Genomic DNA, 21243 nt, shown 5'->3' on the forward strand with positions numbered 1-21243 from the left:
CAGGCGAGTTCAATCAGAGATGACAGTGAAGGATGAGCTAGTGGTATGTCAAAACAAATTGAACGAGGGAGGGGGGTTAAAAGAAAGAGTTTGGGTGAGAAGAGAAGGGGAAGAGAAGGGAAGAAAGAAAACAAAAGAGGGGGGAGACCTCCATTATAAGAAACCCGTCCACAACCCTCCTCCTACCCAATCTGTGTTCTACGTGAAGCTCCTTTTTTGTGCCAGTCTTTCAATAGGCGGTAAGTTATTTTAGGCTAGAACGGGGCCAATTATGCTCAAAATGGAAGGCGGGAGATCCAGGCGGTCTCACGCTCGCGTTCTGTATTTCTGCCTCAGGTGTCGATAAATGCCCCGCCAATTACAAATCCCCAGAATTCCTCAGAAGGTTGCCCCCGGAGCCTCGGTGAGGTTGGAATCTTTGCAAAGTCTACACAACTTGGGAAGGTCGTTAAGTACCCTAGTAAATCAATTCCTGTTCACTAGCAATATGGCAGAATCAATCTATTCAAACTATCCGCCAAAACTGTCCCCAGCTCAACAAAAGTTTCTGGTCACATCTGTGAAAGACTGGGCTATTCAAAATGGTCTTGCTGTTCGACCATCCCCGGCAATTGTCCCAACTGGGGCAGATACAAATGGGGTGTTGGCTACAAATGCGCCAGTGACACTGTTCCCCAGTCCGTTCCCCAAAGCTTGCTTCGAGGAAGCGACTGCTCTCCAAGAGATCTACAACGAACTTTATGCTATGATCACATGCAATGAAGAATGGCTAGGGAAGATCGTGGAAGGGTAGGGACATGTCTGCTCTGGCACAGTTCATTGCTAATTATTGGCTATTTACAGGCTCATTGAAGTTGATGACTTTGTCTCGAACTTGTGGAAGGTTCATCTGGACGTGCGAAAGGAGGGATATGTTCAAAACCTGTCACTGGGCCTCTTCCGATCCGATTACATGGCCCATGTTCTACCTACAGGTCTCCCAGCTCTAAAGCAGGTTGAATTTAACACGATCTCGTCATCGTTTGGAGGACTCTCAGCTCTTGTACGACAAATGCACACCGAGCTTCTTGCCTCGCCGCCGGGTTCATCAATCAATTACCCACCCCATCCTCTGCTACAATCTGGGGTTCCTCCGGAAAATACCGCAGTGGAAACTCTCTCGGCAGGTTTGGCAGCAGCCCATGAGGCCTACGGAGTGTCCAAGTCCACCCCGGCCCTCCCTCTTTGTGTTCTATTTGTAGTCCAGGAGACAGAGCGGAACGTTTTTGATCAGCATGCGCTCTCGACACAACTCAAGAAAGTTCACAACATTCCAGTCTTCCGTGTGGCTAGCGTCGATGTCTTGGATCAAACATCCATTCCCAGCTCAAACTCCTCGCGGCCGTTGTTGTACCAGCCCCCTCACTCTCCCGGCTCAACCTTCGAAGTAACAACTGTTTATCTTCGGGCTTACTATGCACCGGATGAGTACAAATCTAGCCGTGACTGGCAGGCCCGAACTCATCTGGAGCGCTCTGCAGCGATCAAGTGTCCCACGGTTCTCAATCAGCTGTCTGGCTGCAAGAAAGTCCAGCAGGTCTTAGCAGAGCCGACGGGACCAGATCATCTTTCAAGCTTCCTGAAGGGCATTGAAACTACGCTTGTTGAAAGAGTTCGGGATACCTTTGCTCCGCAATATGACCTGTCGATCAACAGTCAAGGTCGCGAGCTAGCCCTCAATCCAGATACTGCCCTGAACCATGTGCTCAAACCACAGCGTGAAGGGGGTGGCAACAATGTCTACAAATCCGATATTCCAGACTTTTTGCGGTCCATTCCAGAATCTGATTGGAGAGGCTGGGTGCTTATGGAACTCATCAATCCTGCAGCCAATGCCCAGAATGTTGCCTTGCGGAATGACGGCGAGGTCCTTCGAGGAGATGTCATCTCTGAGCTTGGTGTTTATGGTACAATTCTTTGGGAGAATACTGGGAAGATTTTACACAATGAACAAGGCGGCTATCTGTTGAGAACTAAAGGGAAGGAGGTGAACGAAGGTGGCGTTGCCGCAGGATTCTCCAGCTTGGACAGTGCTCTTTTGTTCTAGGGAACACATCTGACATTTACAATATCCACGATTCATTCATATTACATACATAGACGGAAGTTCCAAATTGATAATAATCGCAGGAGCTTTGAATAATTCCACCGTGTTATGATCATACATATTTTGTATTGCATTGCAGAGTAATATCCACGGGGCACAAAGCGGTTAGTCATCCTCAAGAAGACGCACAACTGCAGAGTGACCTCTCCCACGGGCCCAGTCTAGCGGCGTCAAATTATACCCGCCGTCGGGTAGTCGGTTGGTAGCATCCACGCTGAAAGAACAATGCTCCACACCCAGCCTGCGATTTGCATCGTATCCTGCATCCAGGCAAGCCCGCACAAGCTTCTCAAAGCCACAGGCCGCCGCCGAGTAAAGTAGCCAAAACGGGTCATCCCCACCACCAGTAATTTTGCTTGGACGTCAATCTTTTCCAACAACAGTTCTGCAACTTCCACATGTCCCTTTTCTGCGGCAAACCTTAGCGGCCACAGTGGGGTTTCAGGATCGGGATCGGCCCCACGGTCCAGCAAAAATCGAACTGTCTCGATGTTCCCGATATTCGCGGCCATGGCCAACGGAGTGTGTTGATTGGTGTCAATGTAGTTGATTGGGGATCCTGAATCGACAAGGAAGCGCGCGATATCGAGGTTGTGCCATGAGGCGTTGATGGCCAGTCCCAAGATAGTGGGGTACTCGGACTGGGCAAGCTCTGTCCATTGGGGAATAGCTCTTACAAGAACTTTCAGGGTCTCGAAGCAGCCTTCTCCGGATGCGTTAAAAAGGTCCCAGGCGCGCGGCACGAATGCGTTCCTCTCAACCAAGACTTGCAACACTTCTGCTTGGTCACAGGCAAGCGCCGCTGTCCAGGGAGGCCAGTCTAGGATTGAATATAGCTCAAAATGTTCCCAGTCCATTATGAACCACGACTCTGTCCCATCCTCGTCATTTTCCCATGAGTAATTCGGGTTGACTCCATGGTCGAGAAGCAGCTTGACAATATTTGCGTGACCACGCAGTGCTGTAAGGGTTATGGGTTCTGGTAAGGTATGGTCCCAAGTGGACCGGGCCCGGGCACCCTGCTCTAGGGCTTTTCGAACGGTGGGTTCTTGGCCGTTGTGGGCGCCCCAAGAAATGGCAGATTTGTAAATGCTGTCGATATTAATGCGGTACAAATATGGATTGAGGAGATTGTAAAGACCACGGTTCACTTGGGATAGAGCATTGATGTCTTTCTCGCACTCAAGGTTCTTCACAACGAGCCAGAAGATCTCGAGCGGAAGGTCGGTCAGAATTCGTTCAGACATGATGGGACTGTTTTCAAACAAGCTGAATGAGGAGCGATCAAGTGATGGGAGGGAACTTCGGATGGATGTCGAGAACATACGAAACCGGGCGAGCCAGGTAGGACGGCAAGACGAAACGAGGTGACAAGATGAAGCGAGACGAAGGAACGAGCCAGGTAGGACGGCAAGACGAAACGAGGTGACAAGAAGATGAGGCGAGATGAAGGGACGAAGGAAGACAGTCCTCGTATGGGATATGGAATTTGAAAAAGAAAGAAAAAAGTGACGAGGTCTCAATGTCTTGAGAGTCTTTTATTCTAACCAAATTGCGCAGAAGAGATACGAAGCATATCTGGAGTCAGGCTAAATGCAGAGAAAAGTCTATGGAGAGATAGGTCAAATCACCCAATGGTAAATGGTAATCTAATGTGTCTTTCTTTCTCGACTTAATTACCATATTTCCACTACAGTTTTGGCCGGCAGCCTTCGAGACCAGATGGCCCGTCGTAGATCTCTGTCTCTACAAGTCGAGTGTTTATCTGGACGAACATATTGGTCAGTTTACTTGCAGTCGAAAACTTCAAACTGAAAATCTGGGGCACATTTGCAGACGTACGTGTTGTTTTCCAAGTTCATCAACGTTCTTCACCCCCAGAAGTCGCATGCATGTTTTGGTCTCGTCGGTCAAAACTAAGCTCTGTCAGTAAATCACTTCGCAGACAACCCCAGGTTTCGCTGATCATACTTTGCAATGTTCTCTTTACGCCGTCTACTCCTCCGGCGCCCAAGCCCCAGAGCGCAGCTCTTCCTATTCCAACGCCTCGTGCACCCAGACAAAGAGCCTTCACCACATCGGTTCCCCTCTTGATCCCGCCGTCGACCCATACCTCAATCTTGTCGAAGACCTCGGGGCAATATTTCCGGATTTCGAGCAGGGTGTGGACAGCAGGAGGGGCCGTGTCGAGAGACCGACCACCGTGGTTCGAAAGAATGATTCCTTTGACTTGGGGCGTATATTGTGTGGCAATATACGCATCCTCGTGTGTTTGAATGCCCTTCAAAACAACCGGAATATCGGTGTGTTTTGCCAACCACGCGAGAGTCTCTTTCCATGTGAGAGCAGGATCCATTCCCTTGAATACTGGGTCTCCAACCGGGATGGTTGGCGCCGTGCCATTGCTGTCACCCTGATATGGAGCCTCAGAACTGATGACGTTGCCGCTGCGTTCATCATCCTCTCTTTTACCGGTCACGGGGGAATCCAGTGTCAGAGCAATAAATTTAATTGCACTCAATTTGTTGATTCGAGCCAGCATCCGCTCGCTCTTGGTGTGATCGTGCTGCACATACAGTTGCCAGCCAAATACTTGGCCTGGGGCGGCACCCGCAACGATCTGCTCGGGCGTCATTGACGCACTATTGGAAATGATCTGCAAAGCACCGAAGCTGCGACATGCTTCTGCGATTCCAGCTTCGCCAGAAGGGTGCCCTAGTCGGGCCATGGCTGCTGGGGACACATAAATTGGGATCGAGACAGGGTAGTCTAACAATTTAGTGTTTAAATCGCATTCCTTGCAATCGACAAAGACCTTTGGTCTCAATTGGATGGAGCGGAAAGCCTCGGTGTTTTTGTGCTTGCTGATCTTGTCGTCGGATGCCGAGTAATAATAGGCCCATGCCTTTTTATTCACTATCCTAGTGGCGGCATCTTCAATCTCATCCAAATTGAGCAATGTCTCAACTGGCTTGTGTTCACCCATGTTCCCTATGATTTCCTTCTGATTTCCTTCTGACTCAAAAGTGGGAAAAAGGCCGAGAGGCTGAGTAGGAAAACAGGGGTGCACAGCCGGATCCTTTTTCCTGATTGGGATTAGTGTCTAAGCCGTCAACGCCCAATTAGGAATTTAATATACGAGGGATTCCGTATACTACCGACTATGGAGGACTCCGTCGATATTAATATTAATATAGATTTGGAGGCTTTGGGGTAATGGCCTTGGAACAGTTACTCTGTAAGTGAGTTTAATTCTACCCTTCTCAATTCATGGCCTTAGCACTTGGAATAGTCAGTTATTTTGTAGATGACGACATCTAGAATAATACACATGTGCATGGACACGCACATCTGTTTCAAGTTTTCTCCTTTTTCTCTTTTTTCTCTTTTTCTCCAGACCTTTTTTTTTTCTTTTGTATAGGTCTGCTGCATGGGGCTTGAATCTAAAATCCGTAACACTGGCCCTAGCCCAATCGCGATCCGGACGATTCGCGAGTAATGCCCCATGAAATCGACACCAATAGAAAGTCCAACCAAAAATTGCCCCTGAAGGACTAAAATTAAACATGCGGACGTGTCCGTCGACCCCACTTCAGTCTAGATGCCGTTAAAACGGCCCCTGTCAAGTCAAAATGGCCCGTGTTTACTGTTTCACTGTTTCACTTTCACTTTTACTTTTACTTCCCCTTCTTTTTTCTACCTTTTTTTTCTTTCGGTTGTTACTCTTCTTCTATATACTACTTTCGCTTGTACCTTTTTATTTCTTGTCAAATCTGTTGAAATCAGAACCGGCCAAGTTCCGGCTTCATTCACCTTCTTTTCTTCTTTTTTTTCCCCTTTCATTTCTAACTTTGATCGTCTCGCAATGACCGACGGCCACAGTGCCCCTTCAGCTGATGCGCCGGCTCCAGCAGCGGCAGCAGACTGCAATGCTGCGCCAGTTCCCGCAGATGTACGCTCGCACGCCCACCATCATCAGGCGGCACCGACCCATGACAAGGAGCAGGTCTCCTCCATGGGCCGCATAACCCCTCGGCCAACATTCTTGGAACATCTGGCTACCTCGCGAGACTCGCAATTCCAGCTTGATCGACGCGATTCGAGCGAATTGGACCGGTACTTTGTAAGTCAATGCTATTGCGAGATAATCTAGATAGAAGATGAACAGAGGGGTAGAAACATGGTATAGGATAATAGATTGGGAGGCTAATATACATCTTCTTGGTCTAGCATGGCCCCCGAAACATGGAAAAGCATTCCAAGTGGCCTATCATGATGCGAATGCACGGCAGCGTCATGCCAAAAATGATCATGCCGCTTTTGACGGTCGCTATTTGGTCGACCGCTGTTACTGTCTTTTCGCGCATGGTCCATAACCGTGAGTAGACCCCAAGCGATGGATCAAGAAACAGATCAGAATTACATACTGACTCCAACAAGTGGGTATCAACAACATTCTGCTCACCGTGCTGGGTTTCGTGGTGGGTTTGGCTTTATCATTCCGCAGCTCAACCGCATATGAGAGGTATACTATTGCCTCATTCTTAGCTTCGACTCGAGCCATGCACTAACCCGGTTTGTGCTACAGATGGGCAGATGGACGTAAATACTGGGCCCAGCTCATTCAAACGTCCCGCAATCTCTCACGTACAATTTGGGTCAATACCGGCGAGAGAGAGGGTGAAGAAGGAAAAGATGACATTTTGAGAAAACTGTACGCGATACCCTAAGGGAGTATATCTTGGCTTCATTAATTCTAACTGGTTCTGTCTAGCTCCGCGATGAACCTCATTTTGGCCTTTGCCGTCTCCCTTAAGCACAAGCTCCGATTCGAGCCCGATATCGCATACGAGGATCTGGCTGGCCTAGCTGGACACCTTGACACTTTTGCCCGTGATGCCCACGACCGCATGGTTGTCAACCCTCCGCCTAAATCTATTTGGAAATCCGCAGGAGAGTACCTTGGTATATCCTTCGCTGAGTCAAACCCTCGGAAGTATGTCAAGCGGTCTAAGAAGCCTCTTGGACATTTGCCTTTGGAGATCCTCAACCATCTGTCCGCGTATATCGATTCGTGTGTAACCAACGGTACTCTGGTTTCAACTCTGCACCAGGGACAAGCTAGTAAGTCTTCGACCCCGTATCTTGTGGTGCCCCAACTCTAACCCAACAACAGTCACCATGCTGTCCACTTTGAACGAGGTCTTGACCGGCACAGAACGTGTCCTGGACACCCCCTTGCCTACCGCATACAGCATTGCCATCGCCCAGATTTCATGGATCTACATCCTAGTACTTCCATTCCAGCTTTACAATGCCTTGGTGTGGATCACCATCCCAGCATCAATCGGTAAGAACCCACTGGATCATCTCTCTTACACAAGTACGAAATCAATCCTAACAAACCCCTACAGTGGCCGCCTATATCATCCTTGGCTTGGCTACAATCGGCAGTGAAATCGAGAACCCCTTCGGTCAAGACGTCAATGATCTTCCACTGGACACATACTGCCGACAGATCGCTGTGGAAATGGATATCATGACTGCCACTCCCCGACCAAATGTCGATGACTTCATGTCGCGCGCGGACAACCTCGTTCTATTCCCTCTTAGCCAGTTAGGATACCCTGACTGGAAAGAGCGGAGCGTCGAGGATATCCGTGGCGCACTTCGGACCAAGATGGTCGTCAGCCCGTCATCCGCATCTGCAACTTCAGATGCATCTACAATCGTGGAAAAAGCTCACCCCAAGACCACTGCATCATCAGTCTGATCTTCCTTGTAAATTCGTCACCAAGGGAATACAAAAAGGTAATCTTCTTGGCAGAAGATGAGAATTAATTGTGCATTTAAATAAGCGGCATCAAATTGTTTTGTGATATTTGACCAGCGTGTGAGTTATGGCGTTTTCATCTGAGTCATGTTGACTCTGAATCGAACCACAAAAAAAAAGGACTCCTTGCTTGTCTTGGAGTTCCGTAAATAGATTGATAGTGGCTCCAAAATCGATTCCTGTTCTTTATTACACACGAACTTTCCAAAAGTGCTATATGTCCTCAGCCCGCTGGTATAGGCCAAGTGTCTGTGTCTTATTCCATCCCAGGGAGCGAGACAAGCTCAGCCTCAGGGCACTCAATTGTTGCCAGGCTCTCAGTATCAGACAAGTCAATCTCGCCCCATTTGGAGCTGGCATCGTCGTCCCATGTATCGTGGGGGGTTACTGCAGCAGCCCTGCAGCCACACCCATACCATGTCACGCCACTGGTCCCACGCAGTACGCACGACAGCACACGTGAATTGCGATGGAAGTCGCATGGGCCTTACCATGACCCGAGGGCAATCATTTGACAAAGAGTCAAATATATAGACTAGCTATAATTCAAAATCGTTTCTTGTAGTACTTGCTTTGAAGCAGGAGTACAACTCCCAAACCTAGGGGACGAACAAATCGGCCCCAGACCCGGCAACTAGAGCACCTAGGAAGTTTCCCTTGGCGCAAACCCTCCATGCAACATCCCCAGAGCTCGACGAATTATTTCCGCCGCCAATCCATGAGCTCAGTGCGCTCACGACGACCGAGGCATCCTCGCGAGGAACGCGAATCCACACAATATCACGCTTCGTGGTTGATGAGGATTCATTCTCGATTTTCAGGATGTCGATCGGAATGGCTGTTCCTGTCAGGCCGAGGAATTGCGACAATGCGGAGGAGAGGTAAGTTCGTGCGGAGAGGGGATCGAGGGGTTGTGGTGCACTTCCTGGTTGCGGGATACTAAGGTATCAAGGGTTAGCTTGATTTTCGAGGGGAAGTTTCTCCCTGAGGGTGAACGAAGAAAAGTCGATGGACAGCTTACAGCTTGAGCTTGAGGTATGTCCAGGGTGGGTTGCGCGACGTGAAATGGAGAGTCTTTGGCTTTGGCTCTGGCGCTTTGCGCTTTGTAGGTTCCGTTAAAGGAGAATTCGTGTCAACTTCCATATCGCCGTGTGTATCCTCTGTCATTCTTGCTGGTTCTCTGGACTGTTCGGGGTGATCGGAGGTTAATGTTCGGCCGGAGCTCCGCCAAAAAAAAAAAAACAGTGACGGGATTTTGCGTCACGGGATCAAAGAATAATCGAGATGTGTCAAAAACATGAGCCAGCAAGTATGAATTAACAGGCTCCAGATTCGATGTTCACACTAGGAGTTTCATGTCTCGACAGCGGCCTTTAATATTTGTATCGCACGCTGCAAGTATGCTTCTTCGCCGTTGTCTCCGATCTCCAGATCGGCAACACACAATGTTTTCTCTCGTGATTTCGCGCCACGAATAACCTGGACACTCGATTTTGGAACTTTGAAGATCTAATAAATGGTCAGGCAAAATTTGGGACATTATTCCATAGACAAGACGGGGAGTAAGAAAACACATCCAGGGTAATTCTAACCTCTGCGACGACATGCGACACTGCAATATTAGCTGCCCCGTCGCGTGGAACAGCAGCCACGGAAATCTCGACTTTATCAATGCCCACATTTATAATACCTGTACGGCGAGCAGAAGAGTTTGGCTTCACATAACAAGGGATGTGGAGGTTGAACATTTTGCGCGAACCCGGGGTTTTGCTTGCAACGAGACGAAGGAAAGAATATGAGCAGGACATTTCTAGTTGCGGTCAAGTCAATACTACATATAATTGTGGATGTGGAATGTAGAGATATTTGAGTAAAATGGATTGAAGTAAACTAAAAAGTAATCGATAAAAGTGGCCAAGACGGTCATAGTTTAGCCCTAAATGGGGGAACATCCCTCGCGGAAATCCACGGGAAACAACATCCCATACGAAATCGAAAAACGAAAAATAAAAGCAGCAGTAATCTGATATTGTAGATCATGAGTTGGATCTTGAGCTCCGATCAAACGTGTTCGGCGTGACGCTCATTCTCGTCGGCCATCCCATGCTTCTCCGGGACACCAACGGTTCCGGGGGCTGTAGCATAATCTTGGGTGACCTGGTAAAGGTCGGGGCAGATCGCATCTTTTCGCATGAGGACATACCTCTTAATCCACCACGGGAGAACCTTGGTGAGTTGGTATTTGGCATGAGTTCGGGTCGGGACGCCAAACACATAGTCCATTTCCTCGAGCGAGCGCTGCATGGTCTCTGGCATAAAAAAGAATATCATCGCAAATGCAATGAGATTCAATCCGGCATAGAATCCAAAGGCACCTTGCGGGGTAAATGCTCGCAACATCCATGGGAAAGTCAGCGAGATAACAGAAGCCCAGAAGTTGTTGGTTGCAACCGCCCAGGCCATTCCAACTTCGCGGTGGGACAACGGAAACACCTCGGCAGAGTAGGTGAACGGAACAGGTCCTTCGCCGGGGGAATAGAATGCGTCGAAGAGGTAGACGAAGAATGCGATCAAACCAATGTGTGCGTTGCTGCTTGTGGGAATCCAGAAACAGAATCCGGCTGCGAGAAGTGTCCAACACATCTGTGGGAAGGTGAAAAGTAGCAATCCTCGTCTGCCAAATGTATCGATCGTCCACACGGCGGGCCATGCGAACACGAAATTGATGAGGCCGAACCCGAATGATGCAAGAAGTGCTTCAATGTTGGAAGCACCGGCCAGTTGAAAGATAGTTGAGGAGTAGAACGATATGATATTGACTAGAAAGCGAGTATATCGTTAGTTCAATTCTTCCCATGTCTCGAGTTTTGTACTTACTTCCACACATCTGCTGGGCGATCATCACAATTCCCGAGGCTTGGACGGCACGACGTAGACGGGGAACCGTGAACAATTCCACAAAACGAACGAACATGTTGTCGCTCTTCGAGAATCCTGACTCTGCAATTAACTGTTTCTCCATCTCCAGCTGGGCATGAATCCGATACAGGTCCCTGGCAGCCTGTAGAGGGCTATTCCGCAGCCTGAGAAGAGACGCAAAGGCCTTCTTGTGGTTTTTCTTGGTCATCAGCCATCGTGGAGACTCAGGGCAAAACCAGATACCAATAAGCAATGGCACAGCTGGAATAAAGGCAGAGCCTAGCTGTAGTCGCCAAGAAATATCACCAGTATTAGCCACAATGAGGTTCGCGCACGTTCCGAGGAAGATACCAAAGGCCGTCCAAAGCTGCCACGACATGACTAGGCCGCCACGAATGTTTGTGGGCGCATTTTCTATTGGATGATTAGCTTTAGTATGTTACTCGTGAGTGTATGGGATATATAGGTTAAAAGCACCTACCAGCCGAGTAAACAGGAACGGTGACTTCCTTGAGACCCATGCCAATTCCGAGAAGAACACGACAGGCAACGAGCTGGCCCCAATGCTGAGTGAGACTGGAGCCCAGGGGGGATAGGAGACTGAAGATTGCGGCCAGGAAGACTGTGCCACGACGGCCGAGAATATGATTCAGGGGATCAGAGAGCCAAGCAACACTGTGGGGTGGTATATGCGTTAGAAGATTGCCTGAATGTAGAAAAGGTATATTACTCACAGTAGACAGATCGTGATGTATGGAGTCGCATTGATAAAACCGACAATCCATTGGTTACGCTTGCAAGTCTCCGGGTCAGAGCATTGAGGCGAGTTATTCGGAATACCAAATTGGACATCAAAGGTCAGGTTAGCACCGTTCGAACCTATGAGAATCGTTAGTCAAGACGAAACCTGAATGCTTGAACGAATATCATTCTGACCAGTCTGATCCCAGCCTTGAATAGCTGCTGAGATCGAGTTTAGAACGACGGTGTAATACAACGCAAATGGGTGTTTCCAGCGCCGAGTGTTCTCCTCGTAGAGAACACGGCGGTCATCATCATCGAGTTCAGAGATTCCTTCAATTCCCGCTGGGGACTGAGCTACCATAGCACCTTTCTTCAAGAGGGGCAAGATATCCTGAAGATCGTATTCGGTAGCATACGCCGTCACATTCGCCATAAGCTGGTCGTGAGGGATTCCGGCGAGGGGGTTTTTGATTCTATTGCATATCAGCTTGACCTGAAGTCAAAGACAAGGGTCACCTTAACTAGCACAGAGTCATGCTGCGTTACTTACTCCCCGGTGACATTCTCAGTCATTCTAGTTGATGAGTCAGTATCAGAGCAAGGTTGGAATGGAATGGTGGTCATTGTGTGGTTACATACCCCCCAACTGCGTCATTTCCGATTGGATCGGGCATTTTTATGCTTGGTAGTTTTCTCTTGATGAAGAAAAGCGAAGCAGAAAGACTGTGGTTGAATGTTCTTGTGAAAGTTGATGGAATGTAGTCAAGCTCTGAATATGGCTCAGAGGTTGAGAAGGTGGAGAAAAAGTTACGATGGATGAGAAGCAAACGGAAAGAGCTTTAAAAACAAATTCATATGGCAGTCAAATTAGGAGAAATACGTTTGGGATTATGTATGCGCTTATGTGGTTTTACGTATGCTAATACGTAGGTAAGAGATTGGAGAAATTTGTCAGACAACCAAAAACCTCTCAATTGGCAGCCTTGTTGGCACTTTGTGTGAGTGTGCAGGTGCTACAGATATAAGAATCCATCATCCCCAGCGCCCGGTTCGCATTTACCACTAAGCCTGTATCCGGAGCACACTTAGGGTTATTGCCTCGGATCCGTGCAGGGATAACGCCCTTGGACAGAGGCACCGAAGCTTATCTGAGGACGGCCTTGAGGATAAAGCTTTGGATGCGAGTACTGTCGATAGCTTCGAGGTAAAGGGGCTCAGCTCATACAGTAAGCAGAGAAACACAAAAGGCGTCTGGAAGATTACTCAAGGTATGAGAACGTTGCACCACTCTAGAGGAGCGTGGTATAAAAGCATATCCCCAGGTAAGATTCCCCGCAATTTCAAGGCTACCATATGACCCACTTAGTGCATGGCTTCTGTGCTAAAAAGGTATACTGTTGCAACCTTAGAATGGTGAGAGTAGAGAGCATCTGCAAGGGTTCAGGGTCCTGCCGAGTATATGGTTGGCCAGGAGAATTAATGGTTGTATTGGCATATCTTGGTCCAATAACGGGCAGGTCAGCATGCATATTCAGCCGCTATTTAATACCCGGACAGCTATAAGCCTATGTCACTTTATCTCAAATGGCTCATTAAGACCATACCCGAGTTGTGCTACACCATGGACTGAACCCAAGGCTGTGTGGTGCATTGTTCCACGGTAGTTCCTACACTCCTTGCTTTGTGTTTATACTAGGTACCTCCCTGTTATTGCTTCCAAGCCCTCATTTGGTGCACGTGCCTTTTCGCTGCCAGAGGCTGTTGCTCTGGAGACCTAGTATCAGTAGTAATCCAACTTCGAAGATACCTACCTAGGTAGGTATCAAGCGGGAGAGGTAATACTAGCACATATGTCAGATCTTCATGTCAAAATGTCAAAAAGTTGCCCAAAACGATATTTGAAGTATTAGTTAGGGAATAGAGTATACATGTGCTCCACGGGCATTAAAGATCATGTCCACATTTATACTCTTGGGTATTCTTTTATCCTTTCCATTTTGGTCTCAATGTTTGGCAACGACGAGCATTATGTTTATCAAGAATCTCGGATCAACTGAATACATGAGCCTGGTATTCGAGAAAGAGTCGTGATCTTGTGACACATGTTATAAATTCGCACGGTGCTCGCTCAGGAAACTCAACCTGTTTCCTGATAATGAACCCGGGGCATCAACAAGTTACTTAAAGGGTTGTCTAGATATATTTGATATTCTTCAAGAAATTTCAGCATGCACTGTTGAAGACATCCATTTATATCAGAATTACATTCTACTCCGTACATGTCTCGTACAATTGTAAAAGGGCAAATAACCAAACGGAAAATCAGCGGGCAAAAACGCATTTGTTGCGGGGCTTATCCTTAGGTCGGGGGTTCTTCGGTCCATCAATTTGCATGTGCCAGGGATATACTCCGTACTCCGTATATGATTCTTACTCCGTACTCATTATTGTTACGAAGAGTCAGAGTTAGTGTGAAACCACGGTGGAGAACGGAAAGACAAAAAAAAGCCTTCCAGGGCTGTGACCCCGCATCCCTCGTGGGATTGTATATACATACACATTAAGTAGTGATTAGTTACATACTACCTATTTAATATCATTTGATTCCGTTGGAATTACTAGTTGTCTTTAGTTATTCTTTAGTAATTATCGCTCCATGGTAGATTGAAAGTCCAAATCTCATTCATGTAAACCTCGGCTCATGCCTCGGCTTTCCCTTCGGGCTCCCCGTGGTCACCTGGCATCGGTCTCCGTCGAGTACTCCGTCTACACGGGATCAATTTGTTTAACTTTCCACTAAGATGCAGTTTTGCGTACTTAAAGCGAGCCAGGGGTCGCCCTCTCTCTTTAACCTCTCACAAGCCTCGCCTGGGCAGATCCCAGATCCAAAGGCCCAGCGGGGCCGAGGATGGAACTAGGGGGGCTCTGGATCTACCCTATCACTGTCCATCTCCACACCAAAACCCTCGGTCGTGTTACCATTTTTGATATGGCGTGGAGTCTCGACTCGTGTGCTTGGTTTTAGGGCTAATATTTTGTAGGGCCGTTTGCTCTTTCACCTTCGTATGCATTAAACTCTGTTTTTTCCCGGAAGCTCCAAATGTTCTTTGATCTACTACCTATAGTTCTATAATGGGAATAAAAGGTCTCGACCATCCCTGTACATTATATCTCCTGCGTGTCTCTACCGGGGTGTTTTATCTTTCCTTGATCTACGTATGTACGCAATATATCCGTCTCATTTGGCTCTCTTCGCTCTCTTCATTCCTTGATCTTCAACTTTCCCCATCGCTGGCTTGAGTTATGGCGATTCCACTTGCCTAGACACGCTTGCCTATTCTACTTCATTTGCATATCGATACCCCAAATATAATTTTTCTTCATCCTTGCACGGATAAGATTATGAGATTCCCTCCACCAGCCATCGCGGAGACATGGCCAACCCCGAACTATATCGACCCTCCCACCCGCGGGCACGGCGTCCTCATTGTAAACGTCGTCTGTCTAGCCTTGGCCTTCCTAATCGTCTCCCTCCGTCTATATACTAGGCTCTGGATCACATGCAGCGCCGGTGTCGATGATGTGCTCATTGTCGTCGGTCTGGTCTTCGCCATCGCAATGGCAGTCGTCACCTCAATCGCCACTGAACACTGGGGCATGAACCGCCATATATGGGATATTGAACCAGATCGGTTCGTCGCTGTCCGGAAGCTGAACCTCTGCTTCCAACTATTATTCTTGGTGTCGTCCTGCTTCATCAAGATCTCTCTGCTGTGGTTCTGTCGACGACTCATCGGGAAGGTCAACTTTGCGCTGTATAACTGGGCGTTTATTCTGTCCATCATCTTCGTTGCGGGTTCTAGTGTGCTGTTCGCTGGCATCAGCATCTTCCAGTGCTCGTGAGTTGGTCATCTTGTATCATGATCTCGATTCGTTGCTAATGTACCCCCATAGACCTATCCGCGCATACTGGCAAGTTAACACCGAGTCATACCACTGCATGGATGATGGCGCGATTGTCTTCTCCGCCAGTGTGATTAATATCTTGACCGATTTACTGGTCACAGCTCTGCCAATGCCATTAATCTGGAGTCTGAACCTCCCCGCTCGTCAACGACTTGCCGTTATCTCCATCTTCGGCCTCGGTGTCGTGGTGAACGTAGCCGGCTGTGTACGAACCGTATATGTGTGGAAGAGTATGTTGACCGGCTATGATGGGACCTGGCTTGGATGGCCGGGGCTGATCACTGCCGCAGTGGAACTCAGCCTGGGATTGGTAAGAGACCTAACACTCTCACTACTAGAGACGGTCAATGCTAATAGCCAACAGATCTGTTCTTCAGCACCAGCCCTCCGACCCCTTATTGCAGCCTTCCTACCTCGCCTCCTCAGCTCAACCCGCAACATTAGCTCCTCCTACAACCAACGGGCTCGCACCCACAAGCTCTGGTATTCAACTGGCCGCTCTCGGACATCCCGTCTTGTTGCCGATGACTCACACGCCCCCGGCTACAACAGCGATCGAGTTGAGATTATGCGCACCATCGAGATGGAGAGCTGGACTGAGTCACGACTCGCGGGCCATGATAAGATGGGCCACGGTTATGATATCACATTCGATGACCACAGTCGTGCTCTCAACCCTGAGGATAGCATTGATATAAAGATGAGCATGGTTTATGCCTCTCCTACGAGTGCTAGCTCCTCTGCGTCTGGGCCAAGCGATACGCATTCTCATTTCGACGATCGGCAATCGCGTTAACCGCACTGTCTCGGTATATTCATTTCTTTTCTTTTTTTATGAACATTTATGTCACTTTAGCCTGTATGATTTTATTGTGCTAGAACGGATACTTCACACAAACAACGATACACATTGACACTACCATGACTCTAATGATGACTTGTTTAACAGGTGAACAATAACTCACCCCAGTAATTTCAACATGAACTCACTTGCCTCCTATAGCACGTAGAAGTGGGATCTGTCTAATACAGTATAGATACACTTGAGGTAGATAAACCACGTTCTCGGGGGCCATTTTCCACGTAGTTATCAGCCTCAATCAACCCTTCCAATGTTGCCATTGCGGGTTAATTACATAGAAAGGCTATGATGTTGGAGGTCTACACAGATACCTTCAGGGCAATATAACTAAGTACTAACATAAACCTCAGCTGTTGTTGGCGAAGTCTAGATACAACAAAAAGTATTCATGTCTGACAAAAAAATTGTCATTGTCATTGAACTGAAAAACTGACCGAGTAGAAAGAGTCAAGTTCAATTATAACCCCCGACTTTAGCGTTATCAGCAGCACCACACTCTAACCAACTAGGTTATGGAACCCATGGAAACATTGGCTTTTTATTTATATACCAATACTAATCTTTACCATGGAACCAAAAAAAAAAAACTTATATCAGCGAGACATCTAGCCAGCTTTATTCGTTTTACAAAAAGAAAAAAAAGGATTTGGTCCTCGATTTATTGAGGAGGCAAAAAGATGGACTCGCGGGGAATCGAACCCCGGACCACTCCCATGCTAAGGGAGTATTATACCACTAAACCACAAGCCCAATTGATTGATTGGTGGACCAGAATAGTGCGCTAATAGCCAAAACGACTTTTTGGTAGTGAGTCAGGGTCAAATCACCGACCAAATTCCATTCAGACCAGCATAAAGAAGATATGTAGTCTAAATTATTATTGTTATTATTATTGATTTCCCTGATATTATGTTCTCTGTGTTTTCATAGTAAAAATATGCGAATGTGATTTTATATGGTGTGTTTACTAGGATCGTCTACCACAGTATATATATCAAGACAGGATCAGAGGAAATTCCAATTTGTCGAATAAACCGATCAATCGAGCCAATGCATGGTCAAATAAAAGCGAATGGATCACATATGTATGTACCATAAATTGCGGTGAAAGCCCCCATTCTTGACCTCCGCACTTTGCTTGACATAGTCAAGACATCATCCGGAGGGACATCGTAGCAGATAAGAAACGATGCCAAGATTCAGATTAGCTTATCGCACCGGAATGATCTACAACAGGGACATGACCACCCTGACCCCAGAGTCACTTTTCACTCTCTGCGCGTAACTCAACCCTAATTGAGACAAATGTAATAAGCCCTCCGTGGACGTCCGAACGGAAACTGTTACCATATAGATTTGACCAAGAATCCACCAGCGTAGACTTTCTCAATTCGTCTAGATACTCCATCGGATGCTCGGCGTTTCGCTGTCGAGAACAGCCCCCGATTGGTCAATATCACCGACACAAAAAGAAATATACGCGGGGGGAAGCTATGGAGCTCCAGGATAAGGCCGATAACATACTCCAACTGCACCTGGTATAAAGTCCCCCTGCGCCTGTTGGTCTTCCATTCTATTTTATCTCTCTTTCACCTGTCCCATATCTGTTGCTCTCTTCCCCCTGACCACATTGATTGACCAAGGTCCCTTTCTCTCACACCGGATAGCTCATTAGACCCGCTATTCTATCCCCGCACCACTTATCTTGTCCCCTCCATCCCTTCACATCAAAATCAAAATGTCCTCGGTCTTCCGTGCCAGCACACGGCTGCGCTCTGCAGCTCGCCTCCCAGCAGCTCGCGCTCTCTCTACCACTGCCGGTCTGCGTGCAGCGGAGAAGCCTTACTTCCCCAATGAGCCTACCGCACCCTCCGTCTCGGGGACAATCCCCGGACCTAAGAACCAGGCCGCTGCCGCTGAGCTCGACGAGGTCTTCGATGTTCGCAGCTTGAACATGCTGACTGACTACAACCAGTCTGTTGGAAACTAGTATGACAGACCTCAATCCACTATCAAGACTCGACTAACCCCGTCTCTAGCATCGCTGATCTCGATGGAAACAAGCTTCTTGATGTGTAAGTCATTAGCCACAAGTCAATTGGAAATAAAGAAGCTGACCCCAGTAGGTATGCTCAGATTGCTTCCATTCCCGTTGGATACAACAACCCCCACCTCCAGAAGGTTGCCGCCTCCCCCGAGATGCAATGCGCCCTGATTAACCGCCCGGCCCTGGGTAACTTCCCCTCCTCGGATTGGGCTCACATCCTCAGGACTGGCGCCCTCCGTGCTGCCCCGAAGGGATTGGACCAGGTTTTCACCGCCATGGCTGGCTCCGATGCCAACGAGACTGCCTACAAGGCGGCCTTCATGTACTACCGCCAGCTGCAGCGTGGTGGCCCCGAGGTCGAGTTCACCGAGGAGGAGCTGCTCTCCACCATGAACAACCAGAGTCCCGGCTCGCCTCAGCTGTCTATTCTCTCCTTCAAGTCTGCTTTCCACGGTCGTCTCTTCGGCTCCCTGTCCACCACCCGCAGCAAGGCCATCCACAAGCTGGATATCCCCGCCTTTGACTGGCCCCAGGCTTCTTTCCCCCAGCTGAAGTACCCTCTGGAGGACCACGTCCAAGAGAACGCCGCCGAGGAGAAGCGCTGCTTGGATGAGGTTGAGCGCCTCATTAAGGAGTTCCACAACCCCGTGGCTGCCGTGATGGTCGAGCCCATCCAGTCCGAGGGTGGTGATAACCACGCCTCCCCTGCCTTCTTCCAGGGTCTCCGCGACATCACCAAGCGCACCAAGGTCCTCTTCATCGTCGACGAGGTGCAGACCGGTGTCGGTGCCACCGGTAAGTTCTGGGCCCACGACCACTGGAACCTGTCCTCTCCCCCCGACATGGTTACCTTCTCCAAGAAGGCCCAGACTGCCGGTTACTACTTCGGCAACCCTGCCCTCCGCCCCAACAAGCCTTACCGTCAGTTCAACACCTGGATGGGAGACCCAGCCCGCGCCTTGGTCTACCGCGGAATCATCGAGGAGATCGAGCGTCTCGGCCTAGTCGAGAACACCCGCATCACCGGTGACTACCTCTTTGGTGGCCTCGCCCGTCTCGCCGAGAAGTACCCCGAGCACTTCCAGAACCTCCGTGGTAAGAACCAGGGTACTTTCATCGCCTGGGACACCCCCAAGCGTGACCAGTTTGTCGCCAAGGCCAAGTCCTTCGGTGTCAACATCGGTGGCAGCGGCCCTTCTGCTATCCGTCTGCGCCCCATGCTGGTCTTCCAGAAGCACCACGGTACGTTAAACTTCTCCCTTCTTATGCACAAGAGCTATTTACTAATGTATCTCCTACAGCTGATATCCTCCTCGAGAAGATCGAGCAGATCGTGCAGGTCCTATAAACAAATGCTGGCAATGACATTCAAAAGGGCCTGGGCGTTTTCAAATTGGCTTATTAGCGTTTTTTCTCTTTTCTCTTTTGTTCCCCTTTCCTTCTTCTTCTGGAGGGTTCACCCTTTCCCCCTTCTGCAACGACCTTATGTCAATACAAAATGCTATGCATATTCCCGGACATTGTGCTTATGACTCGAACCGAATCATTGGACCGGAGTAGAGACATTTACTCAGCCTAGCTGTTTCCTTATCTTTATGTCCCCAGCTGAAGAAACTGGAACTATAAACTCCTAAGACGCAATCTAAATATGCTCTGTATGCCCTTGTAGTCCAATAAATAATATGAAGAAAAGTAGATAATGCTTCCAATCCGAAACTCCGAACGACCAGCAAAATTGTCGAAACCACCCTCATATTGCATGTCTTGATCGAATCAATGGTGTGTGCGCCGCCGGGGTATCCAGAACTAAGACTGTATGGGCAAGGGTGGGTTCGTGTAGCGTTAAAGACTTGAGGGTAGGTACTTCATGCATCTTCCTCGCCAGTGCTTCCGTCTCGTCTGGAATAAGCAACCGTTAGTATGATAAGGGAGATATTTCAAAAACAGTGGAATGAGATTAAGGAACACGTACGGGACATATTTAATGCCAGAGTCCTCTAGACTGTTGATAATGTATTCCGGAAGCTGTCAATGGGAAAGGTACAATTAGCCATCCTGTGCTTGGTAAAAGTCCCATCTTTCCAGTAATTAAGTATGCACTCACTGTCCCTGTGACCTTGGTCGCATATGTACCCGGCACGTAGTTATCCAACCGCTGCCAACGAGCGACCCAGCTCGCGGCGGGATCCCGAACAGCAATCAGGCCCTCAAAGACCTGTGACGTGCATTCCTGAATAGCGTCATTGTTTCCGCGGAGTTGGAGGGTGCTCTCGCAATTTGGGCAGCCTTCACGCATGAATTTCTGGAGAAATCGGGGTCATTAGAGTCGCCCGCGGAACGGAGATGGGGAGTCGCTCTTACATTGTGAATTTGGACGACAGAGCAGACCATGCAGGCGCGCAGCGTGCGCTGCTGGTTTGGAGGGGCGTAGAAAGACATGTGGAGGAGATTTGAGTGATGTGAAGAGAGAAAGAAAGCTATGAATGGGAGTTAGCCGTCAAGTCTGGATCGATGCCAAGACCCGTTGCGATTGAGGAAAAAGAACATGGGAGAAGCAGGAACAAGACTCTCTCTTCCCTCTCTTTCTTTTCTTTTTTGACCACGCTTTCTTCTTTTTTTTTTTCTTCTTCTCTCTTAGTCTATAGTGGATTTGGAGGAGTTTTATTCTTTTTCGACTTTTGTGTCTTTCTCTCCCGAACCGTATAATCGTCGCCTTTTCCTCCGCG

General features: G+C 48.5%; 10 protein-coding genes across 10 annotated transcripts; 4 read left to right on the forward strand and 6 right to left on the reverse strand.

Moving 5' to 3' along the window:
* Positions 1 to 408: 408 nt before the first annotated feature.
* N7455_010942 (glutathione synthase) lies at positions 409 to 2189 on the forward strand. The gene is made up of 2 exons (XM_040960102.2): positions 409 to 789; positions 844 to 2189. Exons 1-2 carry the CDS (start codon positions 488 to 490, stop codon positions 2084 to 2086), a joined length of 1545 nt encoding a protein of 514 aa, XP_040809468.2. The 5' UTR covers positions 409 to 487; the 3' UTR covers positions 2087 to 2189.
* A 127-nt stretch (positions 2190 to 2316) lies between these two features.
* N7455_010943 (uncharacterized protein) lies at positions 2317 to 3393 on the reverse strand (the record flags this gene model as incomplete). The annotated part of the gene is made up of 1 exon (XM_040960084.2): positions 2317 to 3393. The coding sequence occupies one exon, from the start codon at positions 3391 to 3393 to the stop codon at positions 2317 to 2319; it is 1077 nt and encodes a 358-aa protein (XP_040809466.2).
* A 399-nt stretch (positions 3394 to 3792) lies between these two features.
* N7455_010944 (uncharacterized protein) lies at positions 3793 to 5231 on the reverse strand (the record flags this gene model as incomplete). Its single annotated transcript, XM_065606551.1, has 3 exons — positions 3793 to 3911; positions 3989 to 4062; positions 4118 to 5231. Coding segments are annotated over 3 exons (1263 nt in total), but the record flags the coding sequence as incomplete, so codon positions are not given.
* A 780-nt stretch (positions 5232 to 6011) lies between these two features.
* Positions 6012 to 7919, forward strand: N7455_010945 (bestrophin family protein; the record flags this gene model as incomplete). The annotated part of the gene is made up of 7 exons (XM_040960053.2): positions 6012 to 6269; positions 6377 to 6524; positions 6587 to 6671; positions 6735 to 6860; positions 6921 to 7270; positions 7323 to 7496; positions 7561 to 7919. 7 exons carry the CDS (start codon positions 6012 to 6014, stop codon positions 7917 to 7919), a joined length of 1500 nt encoding a protein of 499 aa, XP_040809493.2.
* A 396-nt stretch (positions 7920 to 8315) lies between these two features.
* Positions 8316 to 9205, reverse strand: N7455_010946 (uncharacterized protein). The gene is made up of 2 exons (XM_040960114.2): positions 9001 to 9205; positions 8316 to 8918 (listed from the first exon to the last, which is right to left on the reverse strand). The coding sequence occupies exons 1-2, from the start codon at positions 9144 to 9146 to the stop codon at positions 8579 to 8581; spliced, it is 486 nt and encodes a 161-aa protein (XP_040809510.2). The 5' UTR covers positions 9147 to 9205; the 3' UTR covers positions 8316 to 8578.
* Positions 9206 to 9332: 127 nt separating this feature from the next.
* N7455_010947 (DUF167 domain-containing protein) lies at positions 9333 to 9727 on the reverse strand (the record flags this gene model as incomplete). Its single annotated transcript, XM_040960058.1, has 2 exons — positions 9333 to 9488; positions 9572 to 9727. The coding sequence occupies 2 exons, from the start codon at positions 9725 to 9727 to the stop codon at positions 9333 to 9335; spliced, it is 312 nt and encodes a 103-aa protein (XP_040809479.1).
* A 313-nt stretch (positions 9728 to 10040) lies between these two features.
* N7455_010948 (sugar porter family MFS transporter) lies at positions 10041 to 12316 on the reverse strand (the record flags this gene model as incomplete). The annotated part of the gene is made up of 7 exons (XM_040960092.2): positions 10041 to 10798; positions 10857 to 11312; positions 11380 to 11573; positions 11633 to 11777; positions 11835 to 12115; positions 12193 to 12216; positions 12282 to 12316. 7 exons carry the CDS (start codon positions 12314 to 12316, stop codon positions 10041 to 10043), a joined length of 1893 nt encoding a protein of 630 aa, XP_040809516.2.
* Positions 12317 to 15044: 2728 nt separating this feature from the next.
* Positions 15045 to 16404, forward strand: N7455_010949 (uncharacterized protein; the record flags this gene model as incomplete). The annotated part of the gene is made up of 3 exons (XM_040960085.2): positions 15045 to 15541; positions 15597 to 15918; positions 15973 to 16404. The coding sequence occupies 3 exons, from the start codon at positions 15045 to 15047 to the stop codon at positions 16402 to 16404; spliced, it is 1251 nt and encodes a 416-aa protein (XP_040809515.2).
* Positions 16405 to 18208: 1804 nt separating this feature from the next.
* gatA (4-aminobutyrate transaminase gatA) lies at positions 18209 to 19865 on the forward strand (the record flags this gene model as incomplete). Its single annotated transcript, XM_040960048.2, has 4 exons — positions 18209 to 18459; positions 18510 to 18545; positions 18597 to 19759; positions 19819 to 19865. The coding sequence occupies 4 exons, from the start codon at positions 18209 to 18211 to the stop codon at positions 19863 to 19865; spliced, it is 1497 nt and encodes a 498-aa protein (XP_040809470.1).
* A 517-nt stretch (positions 19866 to 20382) lies between these two features.
* spt4 (transcription elongation factor SPT4) lies at positions 20383 to 20956 on the reverse strand (the record flags this gene model as incomplete). The annotated part of the gene is made up of 4 exons (XM_040960119.1): positions 20383 to 20416; positions 20490 to 20542; positions 20622 to 20819; positions 20879 to 20956. The coding sequence occupies 4 exons, from the start codon at positions 20954 to 20956 to the stop codon at positions 20383 to 20385; spliced, it is 363 nt and encodes a 120-aa protein (XP_040809448.1).
* Positions 20957 to 21243: the final 287 nt, after the last annotated feature.

The sequence above is a fragment of the Penicillium solitum genome (assembly GCF_028829755.1).
Source record: "Penicillium solitum strain IBT 25940 chromosome Unknown utg000008l_segment0_segment0, whole genome shotgun sequence".
NCBI classification, from domain to species: domain Eukaryota; kingdom Fungi; phylum Ascomycota; class Eurotiomycetes; order Eurotiales; family Aspergillaceae; genus Penicillium; species Penicillium solitum.